Raw genomic sequence first — 23,287 nt, 5'->3', positions numbered from 1 at the left:
GGACATGAGTTAAATAGTGTTTCTAATGCATATCAAGTCTTTGAGCCTTTATGATCGTAGCCTGCCTGCTGTCATTTCTTGATGGATACAGTACTTTTGCATCCATCTCTTGGCACAGGCCAGAGCAAAGTGTAGCTTCCACTGAAGTCCCAGTATCATCCATGGCTGTGACAATATGGAAGCTGTTGGGATATGGGTGGTGCTGATTAATGACATTCAGAGTACAACCAGTGTGTCTGAGTGTCATGAAAGGTGTTGCTCATAGGGTTAGTTGTGCTACAATAGCGCTGTCTGGCCCAGTGAGGAAAGCAATGGCAAACTACCTCACTCCTCATCTTGCCTATTACGCCTCATTTGGGCTCTGCCATTGGTTTTTGTGGTTTCCCTGTAACTACATAGCCTTTGGTGATGCTATTTGAGGATCCAACCAGCCTCTGGGCTGATGACCTAACAGACAGACAGACAAACATGATCGTAGCACAATGTACTTGTGTGTATATTACTGTGTGTAACACTATTTATGTGTTGTGTTTTTGTTACTTTATTTAAGACACCTCACATTTCATGGTGAACGTACGATGATGGTGTGATGGTACTCATGGGGAACAGTGCAAGTATCTAAATGTTAATAAAAGGACTGATCTATACTGGGGTAATCATATTAATGAGGTTGTTAAGCGGTGAGGGTATTTAGGGGTTGTAGTAAGGATGTTATGGAGAGGGTGTATAAGTTTCTGGAAGACCGCAGTGAGAGTATGGTTCCAGTGTATGGGACTCTCACCAGGATGACTTGATACGAGAACGGGTAAAAAGTAGTACGATTTGTTGTGGGTGGTTTCCGACAAAGAATAGTGTTACAAACTTTGGGCTGGGAAGACTTTGGAGTGTGAGTAAGGAGGCGAGATGCCCGACTATGTGGTATGTTTGGAGATGTCAGTGTTGAATTGGCATGGGATGTTATAAGTAGAAAAATAAGCTTGAGTGGAGCTTTCAAAATTAGGAAAGATCATAATATGAAGATAAAGTTGGAATTCAAGAGGACCGATTGGGGCAAATATTCATTTATAGGGCGAGGAGTAAGAGATTGGAATAAATTATCAAGGAAAATTGTCGATAAGCTTCCAAGTTCGTAGAAAATATTTAAGAAAATTATATGTAAATAACTGATAGGGAATCTGCCACTTGGGTGACAGCCCTAAATGCAGATCAATGATTGATTAATTGATTGATTGATTGATTGATTGATTGATTGATTGATTGATTGATTGATTGATTGATTGATTGATTGATTGATTGATTGATTGATTGATTGATTGATTGATTGATTGATTGATTGATTGACAAAGTGCTGAAACGCTAAAAACAGTCTTAATTACCCACCAGAATCAGAAGTCGAATGAGTAGCTAATGTTCCGGATTACAGCAGCACGATGGCAGCAGAATTTGTCAAGGAGGTAAGCTTGTAGCTTTCTACATCGTGATCACAGCCGCGGGACCTCTTGGTTTAGTTAGAACCTGAACCAAAGTGAAGTTACATTTCATTTAAAAACTGTCCGACTCGTTGGCTGAATGGTCAGAGTACTGGCCGTCGGTTCAGAGGGTCCCGGGTTCGATTCCCGGCCGGGTCGTGGATTTTAACGTTCATTGGTTAACTCCATTGGCCCGGGGGCTGGGTGTTTGTGCTGTTCCCAACATCCCTGCAACTCACGCACCACACATAACACTATCCTCCAGCACAATCACACGCAGTTACCTACACATGGCAGATGCCGCCCACCCTCATCGGAGGGTCTGCCTTACAAGGGACGCACTCGGCTAGAAATAGCCACACGAAATTATTATCATCATTTCAAAAATCCGATTTGTAGTTCCGATTTTAAAACACGGTACAGTTCCAGAATTTTACTGGAGCGGGCGGATAGCTACTAAAGCACGAAAGTCAGATCTCTAAACGGTACACTTCTCAGTCCTACTGTGGAGTACATAATGGATATGGGTGATGAATGAGTTACGCTGCTCACAGTATGCTACGAAATTAGATTACGTACGCCATGAGGACTTGTTTACGTACTTGACTAGACATTCGATTTACAAATCCAGTGTCCCTGGTTCGATGTTTTAGGAATTTCATTAGGACTAATATGAGGCGTGATTACCAATCACTGACTTCTTATTAAGGTAGCCGCGTTTCCAATCCCGGCCAATGGATGTGGTATTTTTGAAGTGAATAATCACGTTACTATTGTTGCCGACCCGTGGCTATGATCGCATAAGCGACACTCCTGTAAAACAACAAGCTCGGATTTTAGGAGAGATATTTAGAGCGGCTCAAATTGTAGAACGATGATTAGATGTACCGCCACGTGAAACAGAACAAAATTTGACAGCCTTCAGGTTGAGCAGCGGTCGCTCTGTAGTCCGCAGCCCTTCCAGGCTATTGGTTTTTTGTATTTCCGAAAACCGTTTCTAGCGCGAGGTATATATATATTTTTTGCTAGGGGCTTTACGTCGCGCCGACACAGATAGGTCTTATGGCGACGATGGGATAGGAAAGGCCTAGGGGTTGGAAGGAAGCGGCCGTGGCCTTAATTAATGTACAGCCCCAGCATTTGCCTGGTGTGAAAATGGGAAACCACGAAAAACCATTTTCAGGGCTGCCGATAGTAGGATTCGAACCTACTATCTCCCGGATGCAAGCTCACAGCCACGCGCCTCTACGCGCACGGCCAACTCGCCCTGTGCGCGAGGTATAAACAAGTGGTATTTTGGTTTAAATTCCATATTGCGCCTGGGGCTACAGTCGACACCATATTTTCATCGGAAGAGGACTTTGAAAATGATTGTATACGGATGGGCCCGTAAGTAATACTGTAACATGATCGGCTAAGTTCATAGACTAAGTCAAATCTGCTGCTTTCGTCAGCGCGACGGATTCCACCGGCCTAAAATATCTGCTTAAACTCCTTAGGTTGTCCTCTTTAAATTCGCAGCTGGTGATTTATCCTGATCATCTCCTTTAGACTGAAACTTGCTTTTCTACCAATTTCACCAGATAAGACGTCCTAGGAAAAGAATGGTGATGAGGACCACCCAATAAAATATTACTTTTCAAAGGGAGTTACAGAATTTGTTCAGATCTAAATTTTTCCTGCTTTTTGCTGGAGGAGATGTTCAACAACGGCATCCTTGTTTCTCTTCTTCTTCTTCTTCTTCTTCTTCTTCTTCTTCTTCTCCTGGCCTTTCCCCAATTGTTTGGGTTGGCTCTAAATGGATTAAGCCCAGCGTATGCCTTTCTGAACGCAAAACTACAGTATATGGAGGGATGTATTCATTGTAACATGTAACGTGATGTGTTGTATTTAAATGAAGATGTGTTTCTTAGACAAATACAGACCTAACCAGGAATCTAACGCGAGGCCTTCTGAGCCGAAGACCGCTGTGTTGACCATTCAACCAATGAGTCGGATAACCTTCGTTTTCGTAGCACACTGAGCGAGTTGACCGTGTGGTTAGAGTGTCGCGCAGCTGTGAGCTTGCATTCGGGAGATAGTGAATTCAAACCACACTGCCGGCAGCCCTGAAGATGGTTTTCTGTGATTTCCCATTTTCACACCAAGCAAATGTCTGGCTCCTTGGCTGAATGGTCAGCGCGGTGCTCTTCGGTTCAGAGGACCCGGGGTTGATTCCCGACCGGGTCGGACATTTTAACCTTACATGGTTAATTCCCTTGGCTCGGGGACTGGGTGTTTGTGCTGTCCCCAACATCCCTGCAACTCACACACCACACATAACACTATCCTCCACTACAATAACACGCAGTTATCTACACATGGCAGATGCCGCCCACCCTCATCGGAGGGTCTGCCTTACAAGGGCTGCACCCGACTAGAAACAGCCATACGAAATTATTATTATTATCATTATTATTATTATTATTATTATTATTATTATTATCAGGCCAATGATGGGGCCGTACATTACTTAAGGTTATGGCCGCTTCCGTCCCACTCCTAGCCCTATTCTATCCCATTGTCGATTTCAATGCGGTCGTGAAAATTAAGTATTCATTGACTTGGCCATCAACGGCGACTTAAACGCACTCTACAGTGTGAAGACAGTAGTGCCAGACATGTAGCTTAGATCCTTGCCAACAGAACAAAGATCGCCTAGGCCACCATAGCTCAATCGGTAGAGCAACCGACGCGAAATCGGGAGGTTGTGGGTTCGGATCCCACTGGTGTCCGGTTGGCCGTTTTTGTTCTGTATTGAACATCTCGTCCGCCTCTCTGGTGTAGTTGGTAGTGTGATTAGTTGCCACCCCCAGAGGCCCTTGTTCGATTCCCGGCTCTGCCACGAAATTTGAAAAGTGGTACGTGAGTTGGAACGGGGTCCACTCAGCCTCGGGAGGACAACTGATTATAGGGGAGTTCGATTCCCACCTCAGCCATCCTGGAAGTAGTTTTCCATGGTTTCCCACTTCTCCTCCAGGCAAATGCCGGGATGGTACCTAATTTAAGGCCACGGCCGCTTCCTTCCCTCTTCCTTGTCTATCCCTTCCTCACTTCCCATCCCCCCACAAGGCCCCTATTCAGCATAGCAGGTGAGTCCGCCTGGGCGAGGTACTGATCATCCTCCCCAGTTGTATCCCCAGACCCAGAGTCTAAAGCTCCAGGCCACTGCCCTTGAGGCGGTAGAGGTGGGATCCCTCGCTGAGTCCGAGGGAAAAACCGACCCTGGAGAGTAAACGGATTACGAACGAACTTAACATCTCTTCAACACGTACTAAATGTGCGTAACACGACCTAATAGGTTGAAAGTCAGTTTCGATTACAATGCGGTCGTGAAAATTCAACATTCATTGAAAAAAGAAGTTCTTACACTATGAAAATGAAATAGAAAACTCGAGGTATCGGTATAGTAACTTAAACCTTGCAGACTATACATATATTATACGTATGTATCAGTCTTTCTCAAGTAGTATTTCAGAGAGCTTTTAAAGTAAGTGGTCGTTAACAAATTACGGGATGAACAACCTTATAAAATTTAAATTATGTTCACGTTGTAACCGTTGGTGTTTCCGTTCGTTATTAATGTTGCGGTGTGGGCTATGTGATGTGTGTTGTCCAGTCTGGCTGCCCGCAGACCGGCGCCGTTACCTCGGGTTCAAGGTCGGGTTCAGCTCCGTCAGGGATCACCACGCCCTGCGCCACAAGCTGTGAATCTCTCTTGGGCGTTGCCAGGAGGCTTTAGAGTAGCATTTGGTTTGATATTAGCTGCTGGAACACCACTGCTTACAACATATTTTACAAACAACCCACTTCTAGGTAACGACGAGGATATGACAGCGCTGGCGTGTATTACCGGTATCAGTTTAACTACAGTACTAATTTTTAGTTGAAATATCCGTCCTTGGAGTTCATGGATTTCCATGCGATGAAGGAAACTAGCCAATTCAAAATTAAAGAGTTGAATGTGTCTCCCTGGGGAGGAATAAATATTAATGCGGGGGGGGGGATTGGAGTTCGAATCATATTTTGTTTTTGCTATTTGCTTTACGTCGCACTGACACAGATAGGTCTTATGGCGACGATGGGTTAGGAAAGTCCTAGGAGTTGGAAGGAAGCGGCCGTGGCCTTAATTATGGTACAGCCCCGGCATTTGCCTGATGTGAAAATGGGAAACCACGGAAAACCATCTTCAAGGTTGCCGACAGTGGTACTCGAACCCACTATCTCCCGATTACTGGATACTGGCCGCACTTAAGCGACTGCAGCTATCGAGCTCGGTAATCATATTTTTAGCTTCTCCATTTTAGATTCACGAGCACTGTTCTCTGAAGCTTTTTCTAAGTAAGTTTGTACTTTTTACGTGAATCTTAGCTCACGACCACAGAGGGGGTGGGGTGGGGTGCGGGGGTTGGAAGTCTGTTTTCAGAGCAACCTTGCTTTACTGGAGTGATTGGTGAGCTCAGAATACCTTGTTCATAAGTTAGAAGTAATTGATATGAAATTAGCGAGAATGGTCAGTGGTACAATCAGGTGGGAACAATGGCAGGAGTGTACACGAAATGAGGAGATAAAGGCTAAGTTAGGAATGAATTCTATTGATGAAATTGTATGTATTAGCCGCCTTCCGCAGTGGGATCATGTGAGGCGAATGGAGGATGATAAGTTACGTTGGAGAATAATGGACTCGGCCGTTGATGGTAAGATAAGTAGGGGAGACCAAGATGACGATAGCTGGAGTCAGTTTCCAATCATCTGAATATAAAAGATATGTAACTAAACGAGGCCATGGGGCTAGTTACCAATATGCCTAGAGAATGAATTGTGGCAGCATTTAGTTAATTCACAGAGGCTTGCAGACTGAGCGCTGAAAAGCTCTATAATGAAGATGTACATCTTCGTGTTAGATGGGCATTTTTACTTGTTCTACCATTACATTCAGCAAACCAAGCAATATACATTCTTTGACTACACAGTTACTTTCTTTGCCGTGAATGATTGACCTGGTCTCTGAGGTACGAGTTGTTCATTGTTACTTGGTAGGAGTGGCTGAAGACATCAAGATTAGCAACCCCGAGTAGTTAGTGCATGTGTGATTTCTCTCGGACCGCATGGGTGGGTACGTATCTGGACTGCTGTATATTAATAACTAGCTGATGTACCCGTGCTTCGCTACGGGATTCTCAGGAAGACTGGCTTGGTTGTTTTCCTAACTGAATTCAACATGGGTCATTACAAAAACGTCAGTAGGAATGTAGCGATTGAAAGCAATGTTATCATATAATATACTCGATCACATGAAAAACTGCACACTTTCTCACTTTCAACGAACAGTACTACGGTGCCGATCTAAGAGTCCAAAGTTCCAGAGCTGGAATAACCAGGTCGCAGACTGCGGTGGACACTCCTCTGTCATTATTCCGTTAAATATACACACTACTCATTTCAACCAGTGCCTCAGAGTAGGGATTGAATAGCTCGAATGCTATGATGAACCAGTGTATTACGTACCAGTAATATCAGAAAATGTATGAACCAGAGGAATGGCATGCTAAAGAATAAACTCCCCAGCTACTTCCCGCCAATATACAGACAGGCTGTTGCACTCGGTACGACCAGGCGAGTTGGCCGAGTGGTTAGAGGCGCGCAGCTGTGAGCTTGCATCCGGGAGTTAGTGGATTCCAACCCCACTGCCGGCATCCCTGAAGATGGTATTCCGTGGTTTCCCATTTCACACCAGTCACACCAGACTGTACCTTAATTAAAGCCTAGGCCGCTTCCTTCACGCCCCTATTCCTTTCCTATCCCATCGTCGCCATAAGACCTACTTGTGTCTGTGCGACGTAAATCAAATTTAAAAAACCTCGGTACGCTGCAGTAATCCTATCTATCGGGGATGAGAGAAAACAGAAGGCAAAAACCACATCACAACAAACAATGGTCAATGTAATGTTATTGTTGATAAAGTTTATGAGCTTTCTATATTGCAGGCCTTCACATTACTTTTCTTTCGACTCTGTAGGTTAGGAACCATCGTGCATTCGCTTGTGTTTGTAGAAAGTGAAATGGCTGCGAGTGGGATCCTAACCCATTTCTCTGTTCAATCGTGTTTCGAAGGCAGCTGTAAGAAAGCTTTAAGGAAAATGGGAGGTTTTAGATGTGAGCCATCTGCTTGTCATATTCCTCGCTCGACTGTCAACTTGTCGCTGCTTGGCGACCATTTAAATGCAGAACGTGCTCATTTCGTTGCCACTAGACCATACATTACGCCGTTCAGCCATCTAGCTTTGTCATTTACATACATTATAACGGCCATCAAGTTCACATAAATTAAAAGGAAGCACACGTCATGAAGGAAACAAATTGTCCGGTAACATGCTGTTATTCTGCATATCTGAGCACTTTCGTAATGAGAATGAGCTTTCCAGCCTCTCATCACACCATTTCCCTCATCCACGGCAGCAATTCATTTTCTACTAACTTGTTTATCTTGAATATAAGAGCCAATTTAGACTTAACGAGAGGAGCAGATAATCTCATCAGTTCAGCCTCTAATCTTAGAGAAAAATAAATAAAATCATTGAAATATGTTCTGAACTAGAGCCTCCGTGGCTCAGGCCGCAGGGCGCCGGCCTCTCACCGCTGGGTTCCGTGGTTCAGGTCCCGGTCACTCCATGTGAAATTTGTGCTGGACAAAGCGGAGGCGGGAGAGGTTTTCTCCGGGTACTCCGGTTTTCCCTGTGATATTTCATTCCAGCAACACTCTCCAATATCATTTCATCTGTCATTCATTAATTATTGCCCCAGAGGAGTGCGACAGGCTTCGACAGCCGGCACAATTCCTATCCTCGCCACTAGATGGGGGCTTCATTCATTCCATTCCTGACCCGGTCGAATGACTGGAAACAGGCTGTGGATTTTAATGTGTATGTTCTGAACGCTGCTGTAAAACATTCCATATTGCATGGGTAAAGAAATATCCCAACTCCATTCTCAAAATTACTTTAAAAAATAATCTAGGTTTGAAATAAATTTGAAGATAATATCTTAAACTTTTTAAAAGTAGATCTCATTAATTAAAGTCACATTGCAAGTTATGCCGTTTCTCGGAAGAGGTATGGGATGAGGTGTGATGATATTTTATGCCATGCTTTTTCTGACGCCAAGCTCAATTGAGGTGCCAATGAAGCTGAAATGAATGATAGTGAGTGGAATTGGTTAAGGAGGTGGATGGAATCGGCTTTGGTCTGTGAAATAGAACTCTTCCGACATTTGCTTCGAAGTGAAATTGATCTGAGTGGTGTTTTTCTCATGGATAGCTTTACGTGTCTCTTTCGCGAATTACTTCAAAACTTTTTTTTCGCGTTCACTACTGCAGGAAAAACGATCGATGTCGTATACAAGGTATCTTGTACATCCTCAGTTAAAAGTGGCAAAGCTATGTTAACCTATCATGCCGAGAAGAAAAGCAAATATAAGTCGAAGTACATTGTATTCGAAATTCAGCCTCTAATCTTAGAGAAAAATAAATAAAATCAATGAAAAATGTTCTGAACTAGAGCCTCCGTGGCTCAGGCGGCAGGACGCCGGCCTCTCACCGCTGGGTTCCGTGGTTCAGGTCCCGGTCACTCCATGTGAGATTTGTGCTGGACAAAGCGGAGGCGGGAGAGGTTTTTCTCCGGGTAGTAAATAAATGATCGTGCTGAGACCATGTGGAATTCCAGTATCTACAGATATCCCCCTGGGAAACAATAGACTAGGCACGTCAAGGTCCTTTATGGAGTGTTGCACCTCGTTGTGACTGTGTACTTTAATTTAGTTTCATTGTTCATTGGCCAATAATTGTTCAACTTTAAATTAATTACACACTTCATGATTATGATCTAAATCATATTCAATTATGTGTAGTCCAGTAAGCGTTTTGGCTTCATAATATGCTGTACACTTCATTGCTCACTCCAAGATATCGCATCTCAAGCCTTGGAGTAGGCTTTTAAATTAAACACACTCGTAAAACAAATTGTCCTGTATTCACAAGTGAACTGGTGCCGATAACGCATCACGAAGAAGAGACGGTAGGCCTAATTCTTCCTTTGTGTAGCTCCACCATCTAGCGAGCGGAGGAGAATTCAGTCACCATGTTGGTGCACATGATCTACATAGAGGTATTGTTTGCTAATGAGTCAGACTCCGAGCGTTGCAAGGCGTGGTCTTGGCACTCATTTAAAGGTCACGTGCTATGTATAAAGGAAATATACAAACGTTACTTGGGTGGATGGTAATATTACGGTTTATAGTACTGAGACTGACGACACTGAAAGAGAGGTATAACTGTTGTTCAACAATGCAATCTGTACAGAAACTGAACTTATTTCTTCATTCTGTCCAAGCGCCTGTACAGTCAGGAAAGAAACAGTGCCGGATCTAGCCATATAATAATAATAATAATAATAATAATAATAATAATAATAATAATAATAATAATAATAATAATAATAATAATAATAATAATGAAATGAAATGTCGTATGGCTTTTTTAGTGCCGGGATATCCCAGGCCGGGTTCGGCTCGCCAGGTGCAGGCCTTTCTAGTTGACTCCCGTAGGCGACCTGCGCGTCATGATGAGGATGGAATGATGAAGACAACACATACACCCAGCCCCCGTGCCATTGGAATTAACCAATTAAGGTTAAAATCCCCGACCCGGCCGGGAATCAAACCCGGGACCCTCTGAACCGAAGGCCAGTACGCTGACCGTTAAGCCAACGAGTCGGACATAATAATAATAATAATAATAATAATAATAATAATAATAATAATAATAATAATAATGGCGTGTGATCTCCGGAGAGGCCTGGTGCAGGTCCTACGAGTTGACGCCAGATGAGCTACAGGTCTGTGAGGGTGGGTCCCTGCCTATGATGAATTCTAATGCTGAAGAGGGCACACATCCAGCCCCGAACCATCGGAATTAACCACTAACAGTTAAAATCCCCGGCCCGGCCGGGAATCTAACGCGGGACCCCCGTGGACTAAAGGCCAGTACGCTACCCATTTAGCCAATGGACTCTGCTGCTGCTGCTGATGATGATGATGATGATGATTAGTTTTACTTCCCACTTATTACTTTTACTGATTTTGGAGACACCGAGTTGCAGGAGGAGTGAATTTGAAGTATCAGTGATATTGAAAACCAGAATGAAATAAAATTTGTCATACTGCCTTGTCAACCATTCCCCTTCCTGAAGAGAAGAATGAGCATCAGACTCACTCCAAGCTTTCGTAGTAAATGGCTGAGAGTGAAGATTTTAGTTCACTACTCCACCCATTTGCGTTTGCACCACGTACATCGAACCAGTCTTAAATTAGTGGCAGAGCTGAGAATTGAATCTAGTCGTCCAGAAGACGAGATAGTTACTATGTTAACCCCTAGACACAGATAGGTCTTATGGCGACGATGGGATAGGCAACGCCTAGGAGTTGGAAGGAAGTGGGATTCGAACCTACTATCTCCCGGATGCAAGCTCACAGCCGCGCGCCTCTACGCGCACGGCCAACTCGCCCGGTACCTAGACTATATTGATGGACTGACTGTATGTATGCATGTATGTATGTTTCTTGGGTGCTTGGTGTTATTACTTTGACGCCAAAATTATTTTTTCGATCTTAGATCATACAGCCCTAGTCTGTGGGCTATTATTTAGTCATGTTGACGAAATTCTCTTCAGTCCGGCTCATTGCCTAAATGATCAGTTCAGAGGGTCCTGAGTTCGATTCCCAGCTAGGTTGGGGATTTTAGCCGCGTTTGATTTATTCTTCTTGCTCTGCGACTGGGTGTTTGTGTATGTCTTAATACACATGTTTATTTACATACAACACATTGCACTACAAACCACCAAAAGTAGCACGAAATAGTGAATTCCCTCCACAAAAGATTAGTGATGGTGCTGATTATTGTTCTAAGAGGACGTTTAACTAGGTAATCATCCCTTATTAACATTAATCAGAGGAGAAAATGCAAGGGGTTGACACTTCACAAAATGAAGATATCGGTCAAAGAAAGGCGTGAAAAGAAAAGACTCCCTAGACCTCCTTACCTAATAAAGTCGAGGACCGGAAAGGCAAATGGGCAAAAGATAGGTCGGGTAGGATAGATAAAGTGAGGAGTCCGACACAAGTAAGTGGAAGCAATGCGTAGGACTCACCTGAGGGCTTCATGGTTCCAAAACCACGCTCCCCCAGTTAAAAGCCTCTGAGGCCCCCTTTAGTCGCCTCTTACGACAGACAGGGTGTACTGTGGGTGTTAATCTACCGCCCCCATCCACAGGGGGAATACACAGCACGCGGCCTTAAAACTTAGATGAATTCATGCTAAGCGCCGATCCCAGATAACTGAGAAAAGATCAGGAAGTATAAATTGATGAAATTCATTTCTACAGGTATTATGTAATTTATTTAAAAATAGAAGCTCTCTTCAATCAGGTAATGAACTTCCTTGGAGGAGTTGATGGTAGAGGCCTCCAGTATCCATAACCTCAATACGAAGTGGGGCAGAGTGGTTAGCCCTATGCCCGGGCATCTTTGCTCTCATAAATAAACCTAATACTCACTTTTGGTGTAGGCCGAGTGAACCTCCGGACCATCTGTCTCTCCGGCAGTAGAAATCTCGTTTCGAAACTCTTCATTTACCTGACGGGTGAACCGAACTCCCCTTTAGCGCCTTGGCCAGGCAGTGCCTTGTCTTATTTACTGCGATGTGCAATATCATTTAGACATAATTTTTGTGCAAAATGTGATGTAACTAAAGACAACGCAGTCGGCCATGCTTTTGCCGGGGTTAGAACTGATAGATTTTTTCCACAGCCCGCCAGCTACATATCTTCCTAAACAACTCCTGACGACGACGCCAAGAATGCTCATTCAGCTTTAAGATTGAGAATGGTCGAATGAGCGATTGATAGGGGACAGCCGGGCTGAGTGGCTCAGACGGTTAAGGCGCTGGCCTTCTAATCCCAACTTGGCAGGTTCGATCCTGGCTCAGTCCTGTGGTATTTGAAGGTGCTCAAATACGACAGCCTCGTGTCGGTAGATTTACTGGCACGTAAAAGAACTCCTGCGGGACTAAATTCCGGCACCTCGGCGTCTCCGAAGACCGTAAAAGTAGTTAGTGGGACGTAAAGCGAATAACATTATTATTATTATTATTATTATTATTATTATTATTATTATTATTATTATTATTATTATTATTATTATTATTATTATTATTATTATTATTATTATTATTATTGGGGACAGCAAGTGGTGAGCGACAAATTGTTCACCTCAATAATGCGAAACAGCCCTCATAAACCAGATTGCTTCCTGTTATTGCGTGACTGCCGCAAGAACAACAATGGCCTTGGATGCAAAGGCTGACGCATGGCGGGCTGGTTTCCTCCACAACTAGTCCGTGTATGATTCTCAGTCCTTTATCCCTATCTATAATGAAATTACTTTGCTTAATAAGACGTAGGCCTATACTGATCGAAACCTAATTCAGAGCGCACGCAATTTTATAGTACTAAGGCCAACACAAGAAGACAGTAGTCCGAGAGAGGCACCTTGATTATTGTCCGGCTCCATGGCTAAATGGTTACCGTCTGGCCTTTGGTCACAGGGGTCACGGGTTCGATTCCCAGCAGGGTTGGGAATTTTAAACATCAGTGGTTAATTTCGCTGGCAGGGGGGGGGGTGGATGGGTGTATGTGTCGTCTTCATCATAATTTCATCCTCATCACGATGCGTAGGTCGCCTACGGGAGTCAAATCAAAAGACCTGCAGCTGGGGAGCCGAACGTTTCCTCTGACATTCCCGGCACTAAAAGCCATACGCCACTTCAATTTTTTTACCTTGATTATTAACTTTCCTCTCTGAATATATTCTAATTGATTCAGTTTAAGGATGCTCCTCTATACTGTGTCTTGTACACAAAGAAATCGAGAGGTATAATATATCTTGCATATAAAGAATTTCAAGCTAAGGCGCTATCCATCGCATGCAGAAGTAAAATAAACTATTCCTTATCTACGTATATAAAACTAGCTGATGTACCCGTGCTTCGCCACGGGATTCTCAGAAAAACTAACGTTGTGGTTTTCCTAACTGAAGTTAACATAGGTCATTACAAAAACGTCAGTAGGAATGTAGCGATTAAGAGTAATGTTATCATATAAAATATTCGATCAAACGGGAAACCGCACTTTTCTGCCATTATTCCGTTAAATACGCACACTGTTCATTCCAATCAGTGTTTCAGAGTAGGGATCGAATAGCTCGAATGCTATGATGAACCAGTGTGTTATGTACCAGTAGTATTAGAAAATTTATGAACCAGAGGAATGACATGCTAAAGAAGAAAGTTACCTAACTCCCCATCTAATTCCCGCCAATATTCAAGCAGGCTGTTGCACTCGGTACGGCCGGGCGAGTTGGCCATGTGGTTAGGGGCGCGCAGCTCTGAGCTTGTATCCGAGAGATGGATTCGAACCCCACTGTCGGCGGCCCTGAAGATGGTATTCCGTGGTTTCCGATTTTCACACCAGCCAAATGCTGGGGCTGTACTTTAATTAAAACCAAGGCCGCTTCTTTCATACTCTTAGACATTTCCTATCCCATCGTTGCCATAAGACCTATCTGTGTCGGTGCGACGTAAACCAAATTTTAAAAAATACTCGGTGCGCAGCAGTAATTATATCTATCGGGGATGAGTGGCAACAGAAGACACAAAGCACATCATAACAAACAATAGTCAACGTAATGCTATTGTTGATCTATTTTATGAGTTTTCGATATTGTCGTCCTTCACGTTTAGTTTTCTTTCGACTCAGTCATATTAGGGCATCCTATAAAATTATTTATAGCGTAGAATGTAGTTTCTTATTCTTCGACTTCACATACCGATTTTCATGAAATTCTTTTTACCAATTTTCTCGTGACTCTGCGCTGATATGGACTTAGCAACAAACATACAAATTCATGAATATCTCTGTGATCATAGCCGGTACGGTAACAATGTATGAGATATAAATGATCGGAAATTTAATACCATATACCTTTAGTTATGTAGTATTTATAGATACAACCACTAATAACATAAATATTTGAGAATTAAATGTTAGGCCTTCCCCTAAACTACCATTTCACTCAGCGTGAATAAAATTATTTATGGCCTAGATTATATCGACTTATTCCCCAACTTTGCATACTGATTTTCATTAAGATAGGAGCACTAATTACATCAATATTTGAGAATTACATTTCAGGCCTTCCCCTAAACTACCATTTTTCTCAGCGTGAATACAATTTTTTATAGTCTAGCTTATATTGAATTCTCAGACGTTGTATGCCGATTTTCATTAAGATATGACCATTAATAACATAAATATTTGAGAATTAATTTTTAGGCCTTCCCCTAAACTACCATTTCACTCAGCGTGAATAAAATTATTTACGGCCTAGATTGTAACGACTTATTCCCCGACTTTGAATACCGATTTTCATTAAATTCTCTTCAGCCGTCTTCTCGTGATGCGTGTACGTACATACATACATACATACATACGGACAGACAGACTGAGAGACAGACTGACAGACAGAAATTACGGAAAAGTAAAAAGTACATATCCTTGTTACTGGTGACACGGCTGATACAGAAATAACATTCTTTTTAAATTCTGAGCAATGTACAGACAAAACTCTTTATCCACATATATGAAATAAGAGTGTAACAGCCTGTTTGAATATTGGCGGCAATTAGATGGGGAGTTAGGTAACTTTCTTCTTTAGCATGTCATTCCTCTGGTTCATGAATTTTCTGATACTACTGGTACGTAACACACTGGTTCATCATAGCATTCGAGCTATTCGATCCCTACTCTGAGGCACTGATTGGAATGAGCAGTGTGCATATTTAACGGAATAATGTCAAAAAAGTGTGGTTTTCCGTTTGATCGAATATTTTATAATAACATTACTCTTAATCGCTACATTCCTACTGACGTTTTTGTAATGACCTATGTTGACTTCAGTTAGGAAAATCACAACGTTAGTCTTTCTGAGAATCCCGTAGCGAAGCACGGGTACATCACCTAGTTTTATATATGTCGATAAGAGTTATAGAGAATACAATTTCCGATCATTCATGTTTTATTTAGTTTTACCGCACCGACTATGATAAGAGTAGTATTTCAGAGTCGGAAGAAAACTAAATGTGAAGGCCTACAACATCGAAAGCGCATAACATTGATCAACAATAACATTACATTGACCATTGTTTGTAGTGATATTCTTTGTCTCATGGTGCCACTCAACTCCGGTAGATGGGATTACTGCTGCGAACCGTATATAACATCCTGACTGAATATTGGCGGGAAATAGCTGGGGAGTTGGAGAACTTTCTTTTTTAACATGCCATTCCTCTGGTTCATCACATTTTCTGATTCTGCTGGTATGTAAAACACTGTTCATCATAGTATTTCAGCTATTCGATCCCTACTCTGACGCGCTGTTTTAAATGAACAGTGTGTACATTTATGGGCAGAGACTCAGTTAGTAATAGTAGTAGTTTTTTTTTTTTTCCTATTTGCTTTACGTCGCACCGACACAGATAGGTCTTATGGCGACGATGGGATGGGAAATGCCTAGGAAGTGGAAAGATGCGGCCGTGGCCTTAATTAAGGTACAGCCCCGGCATTTGCCTGGTGTGAAAATGTGAAACCACGGAAAACCATCTTCAGGGCTGCCGACAGTGGGGCTCGAACCCACGATCTCCCGATTACTGGATACTGGCCGCACTTAAGCGACTGCAGCTATCGAGCTCAGTATTATTATTATTATTATTATTATTATTATTATTATTATTATTATTAAGGCGACGAAAAACGTTCGTGTTCGTTCCTCGATATTACAGAAGGACTTGGCAGGGATGTATCCAAAGTGCATCGGTTTTGTCAACAATGGTCACGGGAAGGAACTGTCTCAAGAAGACCGGGGTCTGGACGCACATTGGTCACTGTGGAGAGGGAAGACCGCCGTATTCGCCGCATGGCTGTGGTGGATCGTATTGCTTCTGCAGCAGCCTTTAGAGCGTCAGTTGGCACCAGAGTGACATTGCTTAAGGGACAGCTCCGAGCGAGATGTCCTGTACCTTTATGGCACTAAATCCGAATCACTGCCATCTACGAGTTCATTGATGTAAAGCTAGAGCTCATTGGAGGACGGAATGGAGCACTGCTGTGTTCTCATATGAGAACCGTATTTTTGTCTTGGTTTCAGTGATGGTCGTAGGTTGGTAAGAAAGAGGCCAGGTGAGCGCTTGGGACCAAGCTGTCTTCAGCGTCGACACACTGGATCTACACTAGGAGTTATGTTCTGGGGAGCAATTTTCTTTGTCAGCAAAAATATTCTAGTCGTTATTCCAAGCATCTTGACCGTGGATTTGTACGTCAGACTGGTGATTGAAACGTTTGTGCAGCCATTCAGTCGCAGTATTCAAGGGCATGTATTCCAACAGGAGAACACTGCTGTCACCCAACTTGTTTAGAGTGTCGACGAGTTGCCTTGGCCTGCGAAATAATCGGACCTTTCGCCCATTGAGTACATATGGGGCACTATTGGACGACAAATCTAGTGTCATCCAATACCAGCATTAACAGTTGCTGATTTCATTGACCAAATACAACAGGCACAAGGTGGCATACGGCATCTGTACGCCCAAATGCATGCACGTTTTCATGATTGCACTCAATATCGTGTCGACTACAGCGGTTATTATTGTACCACCTTGTCACATGTCTTCTCGCGCATACTTGGACCGGTGACCTGGAAACTTTAATCGAATAGGTATATTACATAGACAAATGCTTTGCCTAAATTGCATTCCTCTAAACAAATACAATCTTCTTATTCTCATACCACACTTCCCACACCTATGGGGTCAGGGTGCGAGCTGTTGGTCCTGTTCTACGGTAGGATGCCCTTCCTGACGCCAACTCTATCTGGAAGGATATAATCACTATTGCGTGTTTCTGTGGTGGTTGGGAGTATGATACGTCATCTGAATATGAAGAGAAGAATGTTGAGACAAACACAAACATTCAGTCCCGGAGACAGAAGAATTAATAACACTCAATTAAAATGTCCGACCCGGCCGGGAATCGAACTCGGGACTCTTTGAACCAGAGACCACAACCTTGACTATTCAGCCTAGGAGTTGGACGTGAATTCTTGACGTTACGGTTTTATTTTCCGCCAGTGTAAGTAATATAAGTAATCACAAGTATGGATCCAAAATAGGGATAAATGGGCTTCAGAAATATAATATAGGTTAAATTGTTTTTTTTTTTATTTGATCTAACACTATCGACTTGAATTTTAGTATTCAGTGTTACGTGATCTCGGGGTATAAGTAGATATTACATTAACATTATTAAACAAGCTTCTATCTCGAATTCTTCATTTATTATAAAATAACCCTAAAAAAAGTATCTGCTATTTGTACTTCTTCCCTATAGTGATTTGTTCACGAAATTCTCTCTGATGATCCTCCGGGATCTTTCTTTGTCACTACTATCAAGTATCAAGATCGGTTCCTACAACACACATAATTTTCACTACTACGAACATTCTTGAGTCAATCGACCTACCAGCAGTCTCTAGGACTGTATGCAGTAAAAGTATAAATGAAAAATGTCTACTGTCAAGAGAAAAGTAATCGAAAAGGATAGACAGTTTTTCTTATTTTTTCATTGATACTTCTTAGAAATATACTAGACAAAAGTGTTATTTACTACAAACTTTATAGCTAGTGAGCTATGTGTTAATCTTTTTCTTCCTAGGCATCTAACTAACGGATTTTGTATTTCTGTTTCCAGGTACTTTGTTGGTTGCTCTTCTGCCCCACCCTGGGGTTCCCCGCAGGTGCAAGAACGGGCGGAACGCAAGACCTCGCCGAGTCAGCTAGCGGAGATGACCTTATCTCTGGAAGGGACTTTCTATCAATATTCATCGGCGCATCACTCGGCCCTCGTTCGGGCCGCACACGCAACTTCAACGTTCGCAACAAAGTTGGAGAGGACCCGGAGCAATCCATCAGCTCCTTTGGTGCCCGAACTGTGGTGAGAAACAGAAACAGTCTTCAATCTACAGGCGAAGAAACTTCTGGTGAATCTTCACCACGGTTTGAAGACCTGTCTGACTCAGATACTCCTTCAGTAGAATTTGTTTCATTTGACAGTTCTAAAATGGATAAAAATCCCATTCCAGATGCTACAACTGGCGCAATTAATGTTCCCAATTCTGGTGTTGAATTCCAAAGTGAAAAGTTTGATGACAGCAATAAGTATGGGTCTTTAGGATCAGATGCATCCGAGCATTCATCAATGAAGCCTGCGGAATTGTCAACAGATTCAAAGACATTAGTTTCGACAGCATCAGAAGCAACACATTCATCGGACAGTCACACCGGATCACACAGTGTTACTCAGTCCATAAACAGCGATGAATTTACCGTTATAACTGACATTGTAACATCTAAAGAAGAATTATCATCCACAGAACCCCTTCTTGAGGCAGAGTCACAGGATGCTAGTACCCAAGTTCGCTCAATAGCAGAATTCAACAGTAATCAACATAAAGATTCTTTGCAAGGTTCTAAACTTTCTCAAATTACACCGAAGAGTAGTCAAAGTTATGTCCCAGTTCCTGTAACAATAACCCCTATCAAGGCGACATACAACACCACAGGACTTAGTTCCACAACCTATTCGCTGTTTTCACCAAGCCCAACGGAGTCTACACGACTGGGTGTTAGTATACTACCCGAAACTACAGTCCAGACTCCAAGTCCACCCATTCAGCAAGTGATATCTGTTAAGGTATCTTCATCTTCGTCTGTTGTTCAAGGTCCGTTGGCTTCCCCTGTCTTGGCTCGGCCCAAGAACACCAATCGTATTGATAGTGGGAGGACCAAACTCTACAGTGATGGGATAGCTCAGACACCAGTGGCACCAATCTCAGATGAAGATATGCAGAGGCGTATTGATACTGATCCACCGCCAAGTACGACCCAACCCATAGCTAGTGAAGTGGATTCGGTTTTAGGAAATAACGCTCATCCTCAAGAAGGATCCACTGCATTGGTAACTGAAGAACAACCAGCTGCAACAGCTGTGCAAAGGAGTCAGTTCAGTGTAGAAGAAGCATCTCCTTCATCATCTGCACTTACTACGAATCAACAGGCTCCTCCTCTCTTCCAACATAAGGCAGTTGCTACAGTGATTGAGACGACAAGGAAGTCTCAGATCCGCCCAGTGAGTTACCAAAGTAGTGTGTCCACCGCTACATCTGACAGCAGAGTACATTTTTACAGAGAACCTCCCATTTTCCAGAGTGAAACCCCTTCTGTTGCTGAATCAGTGCAGACGTCTGTAGTGGCCAGCCACCGAGGATCTATGCAAGCGAATTATGAAAGAATATCGGGACAACCATTAAGGACTGATGAAAATATTCCTATTGAAAGTCGAATGGGTAGATATGGAGAACCACATCACGAAGTTAGAATAAGTGGACCTACTGATCGTGGAACTTCATTTAGTAGTTCTAACCAAAAAGTAAGTGTTGAGGTTGGACGGAGTCAGAAAAGTATAACATCTTCCCGCCATCATGAGCCTGTTGAGAAAAACTACGAGGTTCCAGAGCGCAGTTACGGTCAGCCTGAACGTTCATATGGTCAGCAAGAGCGGACATATGGTCAGCAAGAGCGTACATATGGTCAGCAAGAGAGAATATATGGTCAGCAAGAACGAGCGTTTGGTCAGCAGGAGCGAACTTACGGCCGTCCAGAGCGAACCTATGGCCAGCCAGAGCAAAACTACGAAGTTGACGAAGCGGTGAGTGTTGTGAGTAATGGAAGAGCATACGGGGTGCAGACTACTACCCAGAATCCAGTAGATCCGAACCACAAGATCGCGTACGTGATGGAGGGTAGCAATTACCGTAAATATCGTGTTGAAGAGCGGACATCTGATGGTTTCATAGTTGGTGAGTACGGTGTAGTTAGCCACGATGACGGAAGTCTTCGCGGAGTGCGATACACTGCCGACGGAACCATCAATCCACGTTTAATCCAAGAAGCTCTCGTTAAGTTCCTGTCCCTGTGAGTTGTTTCTCACACCTGCGCATTCGAATCACAATAACCGACGTACCAAGCGAGATGGATGTTTTCTTTCTAGAACATGTGATTACTGATACTGGTGACCATATTGGTTCACAATTTTAATGTCTACGCTTTAAATTCCAATAAGACTAAGAATTTAGTTTGTTGTCGAAGTGACAGCATGTGATGGGAGAAGAACTTCGTGCCTTGTTAATCAGAGATGTCATGACTTTATTGTACTATCCTGTGTTATTGTTCCCACTTAGAAACCAATATGGAAACATATCGAATTAGTGTGCTTACCATTTAGTACTATTATGGATTCCTTTCGTACAGTTTATTAAGAGAAGTGAGTGCAGTTCATTGTGTTAACTCTTAGCTTCGTTTTAATTCGAACTCTTACACATCCCTCCGACAAAAATAATCGCTCACATCGGTGTTAAGTGAAATATATCCTAATTTCACTGACACATAATCAACTGGTAAGCTAAAAATCATGATGGTCTGGAAGGATTGTAACAGAAATCGGCTTGAAGAAACCTGTTATTTAATGCTTGTTATTTTGACTGTTAATGTTTAATATTATTTTCTGTTGTGCTCATTGACTTAGCTGCCGCGATGACTTGCGTGCAATGGCGTCATTCCAGCCTCTGTCAGTTGTTCTCTGGTCCACGGAAATAAATGCACCGCTTGTAGATCTTCAGTGTTTAAAGGAACTTGCATAGTACAGAGTTAAATATTCTGTAATACTTCCTGACATACCTTACAAGTGTACTTTTGAAATTCATTCTACAGGATCGAACAAAATAATATATTTACAACTGATTTATATGCATAGTGTAGGAGATCTACTTCAAGTATTCGCACATGAAATATTTTCACCATGTCCGAATAAAGGAATTCATATATTTGGCACAGTTACAAAAGACTCAGACTGCCCTGATAGAGCGAAATGTGTGGACGTAAATATATTTTTAAAATGCATAGCCCATAGCTAAACCGGGCAGTCAACATTTTAACTTCCTATGCACATTAACTATTCATAATGTGTGTTGCCGATTTAAGTCTTTTATGAAAATGTTCTTAAAATGTATTGCATACTACCTGGCTGCAATGATGAAAAGTAGGCCTTCAGTCCATATTTTCTAACATAAGCATTGAATTGGTCATAAGCTGAATACACAGACATTTGTCCTTACTTGTGTTTATCTTAGATATCTTGCAAAAACCCCTTGCAAAAAATTAAATAAGTTGTGTTTTTCTCCTCAAATTCTTATTGTTTGTATATTTTCAATCGCCACTCGCATATTTACGTTTCTGACGAACAAGCAGATACGCTTAATCTCCATCCATTTAAAATTTGGTTGGAGATATCGGATGCATTTACCGTTCTAGTTTAATTTCCTTAAGTGTTGTTGTTAAAATTATTGAGATTGGGAATATAACGGCTGGAATATTCGCCATAATGCAGCATCTTGTCGTGATAGCGAGTGTATGTGAGTTACATAATCCTGGGAGTTAATTAGGTTAAGGTGTACAGTGGAGCTTGCTGCGATCTTACAATTTGGTGCAATTTTTGGAGTACAAAATTTGTTTTCATCCTTAAAAGTATTTGAACCATTTATGTGTCAAACAGCAGAGGTTATTTGGTAGTTCATCCTTATAAACATCACAAAATATCCTGGTCTTAAGAAGTTTTACTAAACTTATCTTAAAGTTCGTTACTTCTATTTTACTATTGACAAAATACCAACTTATGGCATCGCAATTTAAACAGAAAAATACTCTAGGATTTATCATTTTTAAATTCCGTGAAATGTCTTAGCTAGAAGTGTGTTGTTATGATTATATTACACACATTTGAGTAATTATTCAACCAGGATCAAGATTTCTACTTCATTAAACCTTTTTTTTTTTTTTTTTTTTTGTGTTGTAAACTTCGTGATGGCTACCTTACGAACATCATCTCTGCACATACTCTTTGCCTCAGCTATGAATAAAGTTGAACTGAATTTTTGCAGTGTTCTAATACTTAAGATGTATGATTTGTGTGACAGTTGAAAGTTTTGTGTTTTGCAATAGACTTAGAAAATAAAGTTATATTTTTGCAAATCAAGAATGTTTCTATGTGTGTTGATACAGAACGGTTGTATTGTGTTAATCGTATGAGAATACAGAGAATGTGTAGTTTCAAGTACGAATACTGAAAAATGTGTTACTCTATTGAAACCAAACATTGTTTGATCTTCAAGTGCCCAATAAATAACGCTCAGCATGGACTCTAATAAAAAGAATTGTACTGATAAAGTTAGTTTATTAAATAATTATTAAAATACCTCATGACTTTCTTTATATTCTCCAGAATTTAAATTTCCATTTACAATTTTCTATAATGAACCTATTCTTCTTTTCATAATCAACAAATTCTATGTAATACTTTGTAAATCGTATGATATTTATTTGAATACGTACATAAGAATGAAGAGTACCGACCGCGGTCACTAGACGGTACTGGTCATAACTTATAGCAGGGCCTGGTTGACCAGAGTGCAGACCCCCACTCCTCGATTTGGAGCAATAGCGCTGT

At 42.0% G+C, this 23,287-nt stretch overlaps 1 protein-coding gene across 1 annotated transcript in view; it reads left to right on the top strand.

Moving 5' to 3' along the window:
• LOC136879323 (mucin-21) overlaps nt 1-23,024 on the top strand; it is a 209,723-nt gene extending 186,699 nt beyond the window's left edge. The window contains exon 2 of the mRNA XM_067153144.2: nt 18,419-23,024. Within this exon, the coding sequence (XP_067009245.2) occupies nt 18,419-20,704 (2,286 nt within the window). The 3' untranslated portion in view covers nt 20,705-23,024. The remainder of the gene's footprint in view (nt 1-18,418) is intronic.
• Nucleotides 23,025-23,287: the final 263 nt, after the last annotated feature.

The sequence above is a fragment of the Anabrus simplex genome, chromosome 1 (genome assembly GCF_040414725.1).
Source record: "Anabrus simplex isolate iqAnaSimp1 chromosome 1, ASM4041472v1, whole genome shotgun sequence".
Taxonomy (NCBI): Eukaryota; Metazoa; Arthropoda; class Insecta; order Orthoptera; family Tettigoniidae; genus Anabrus; species Anabrus simplex.
Note: the sequence above shows the minus strand (reverse complement) of the source record. Positions and strands in the feature narration are given on the sequence as shown.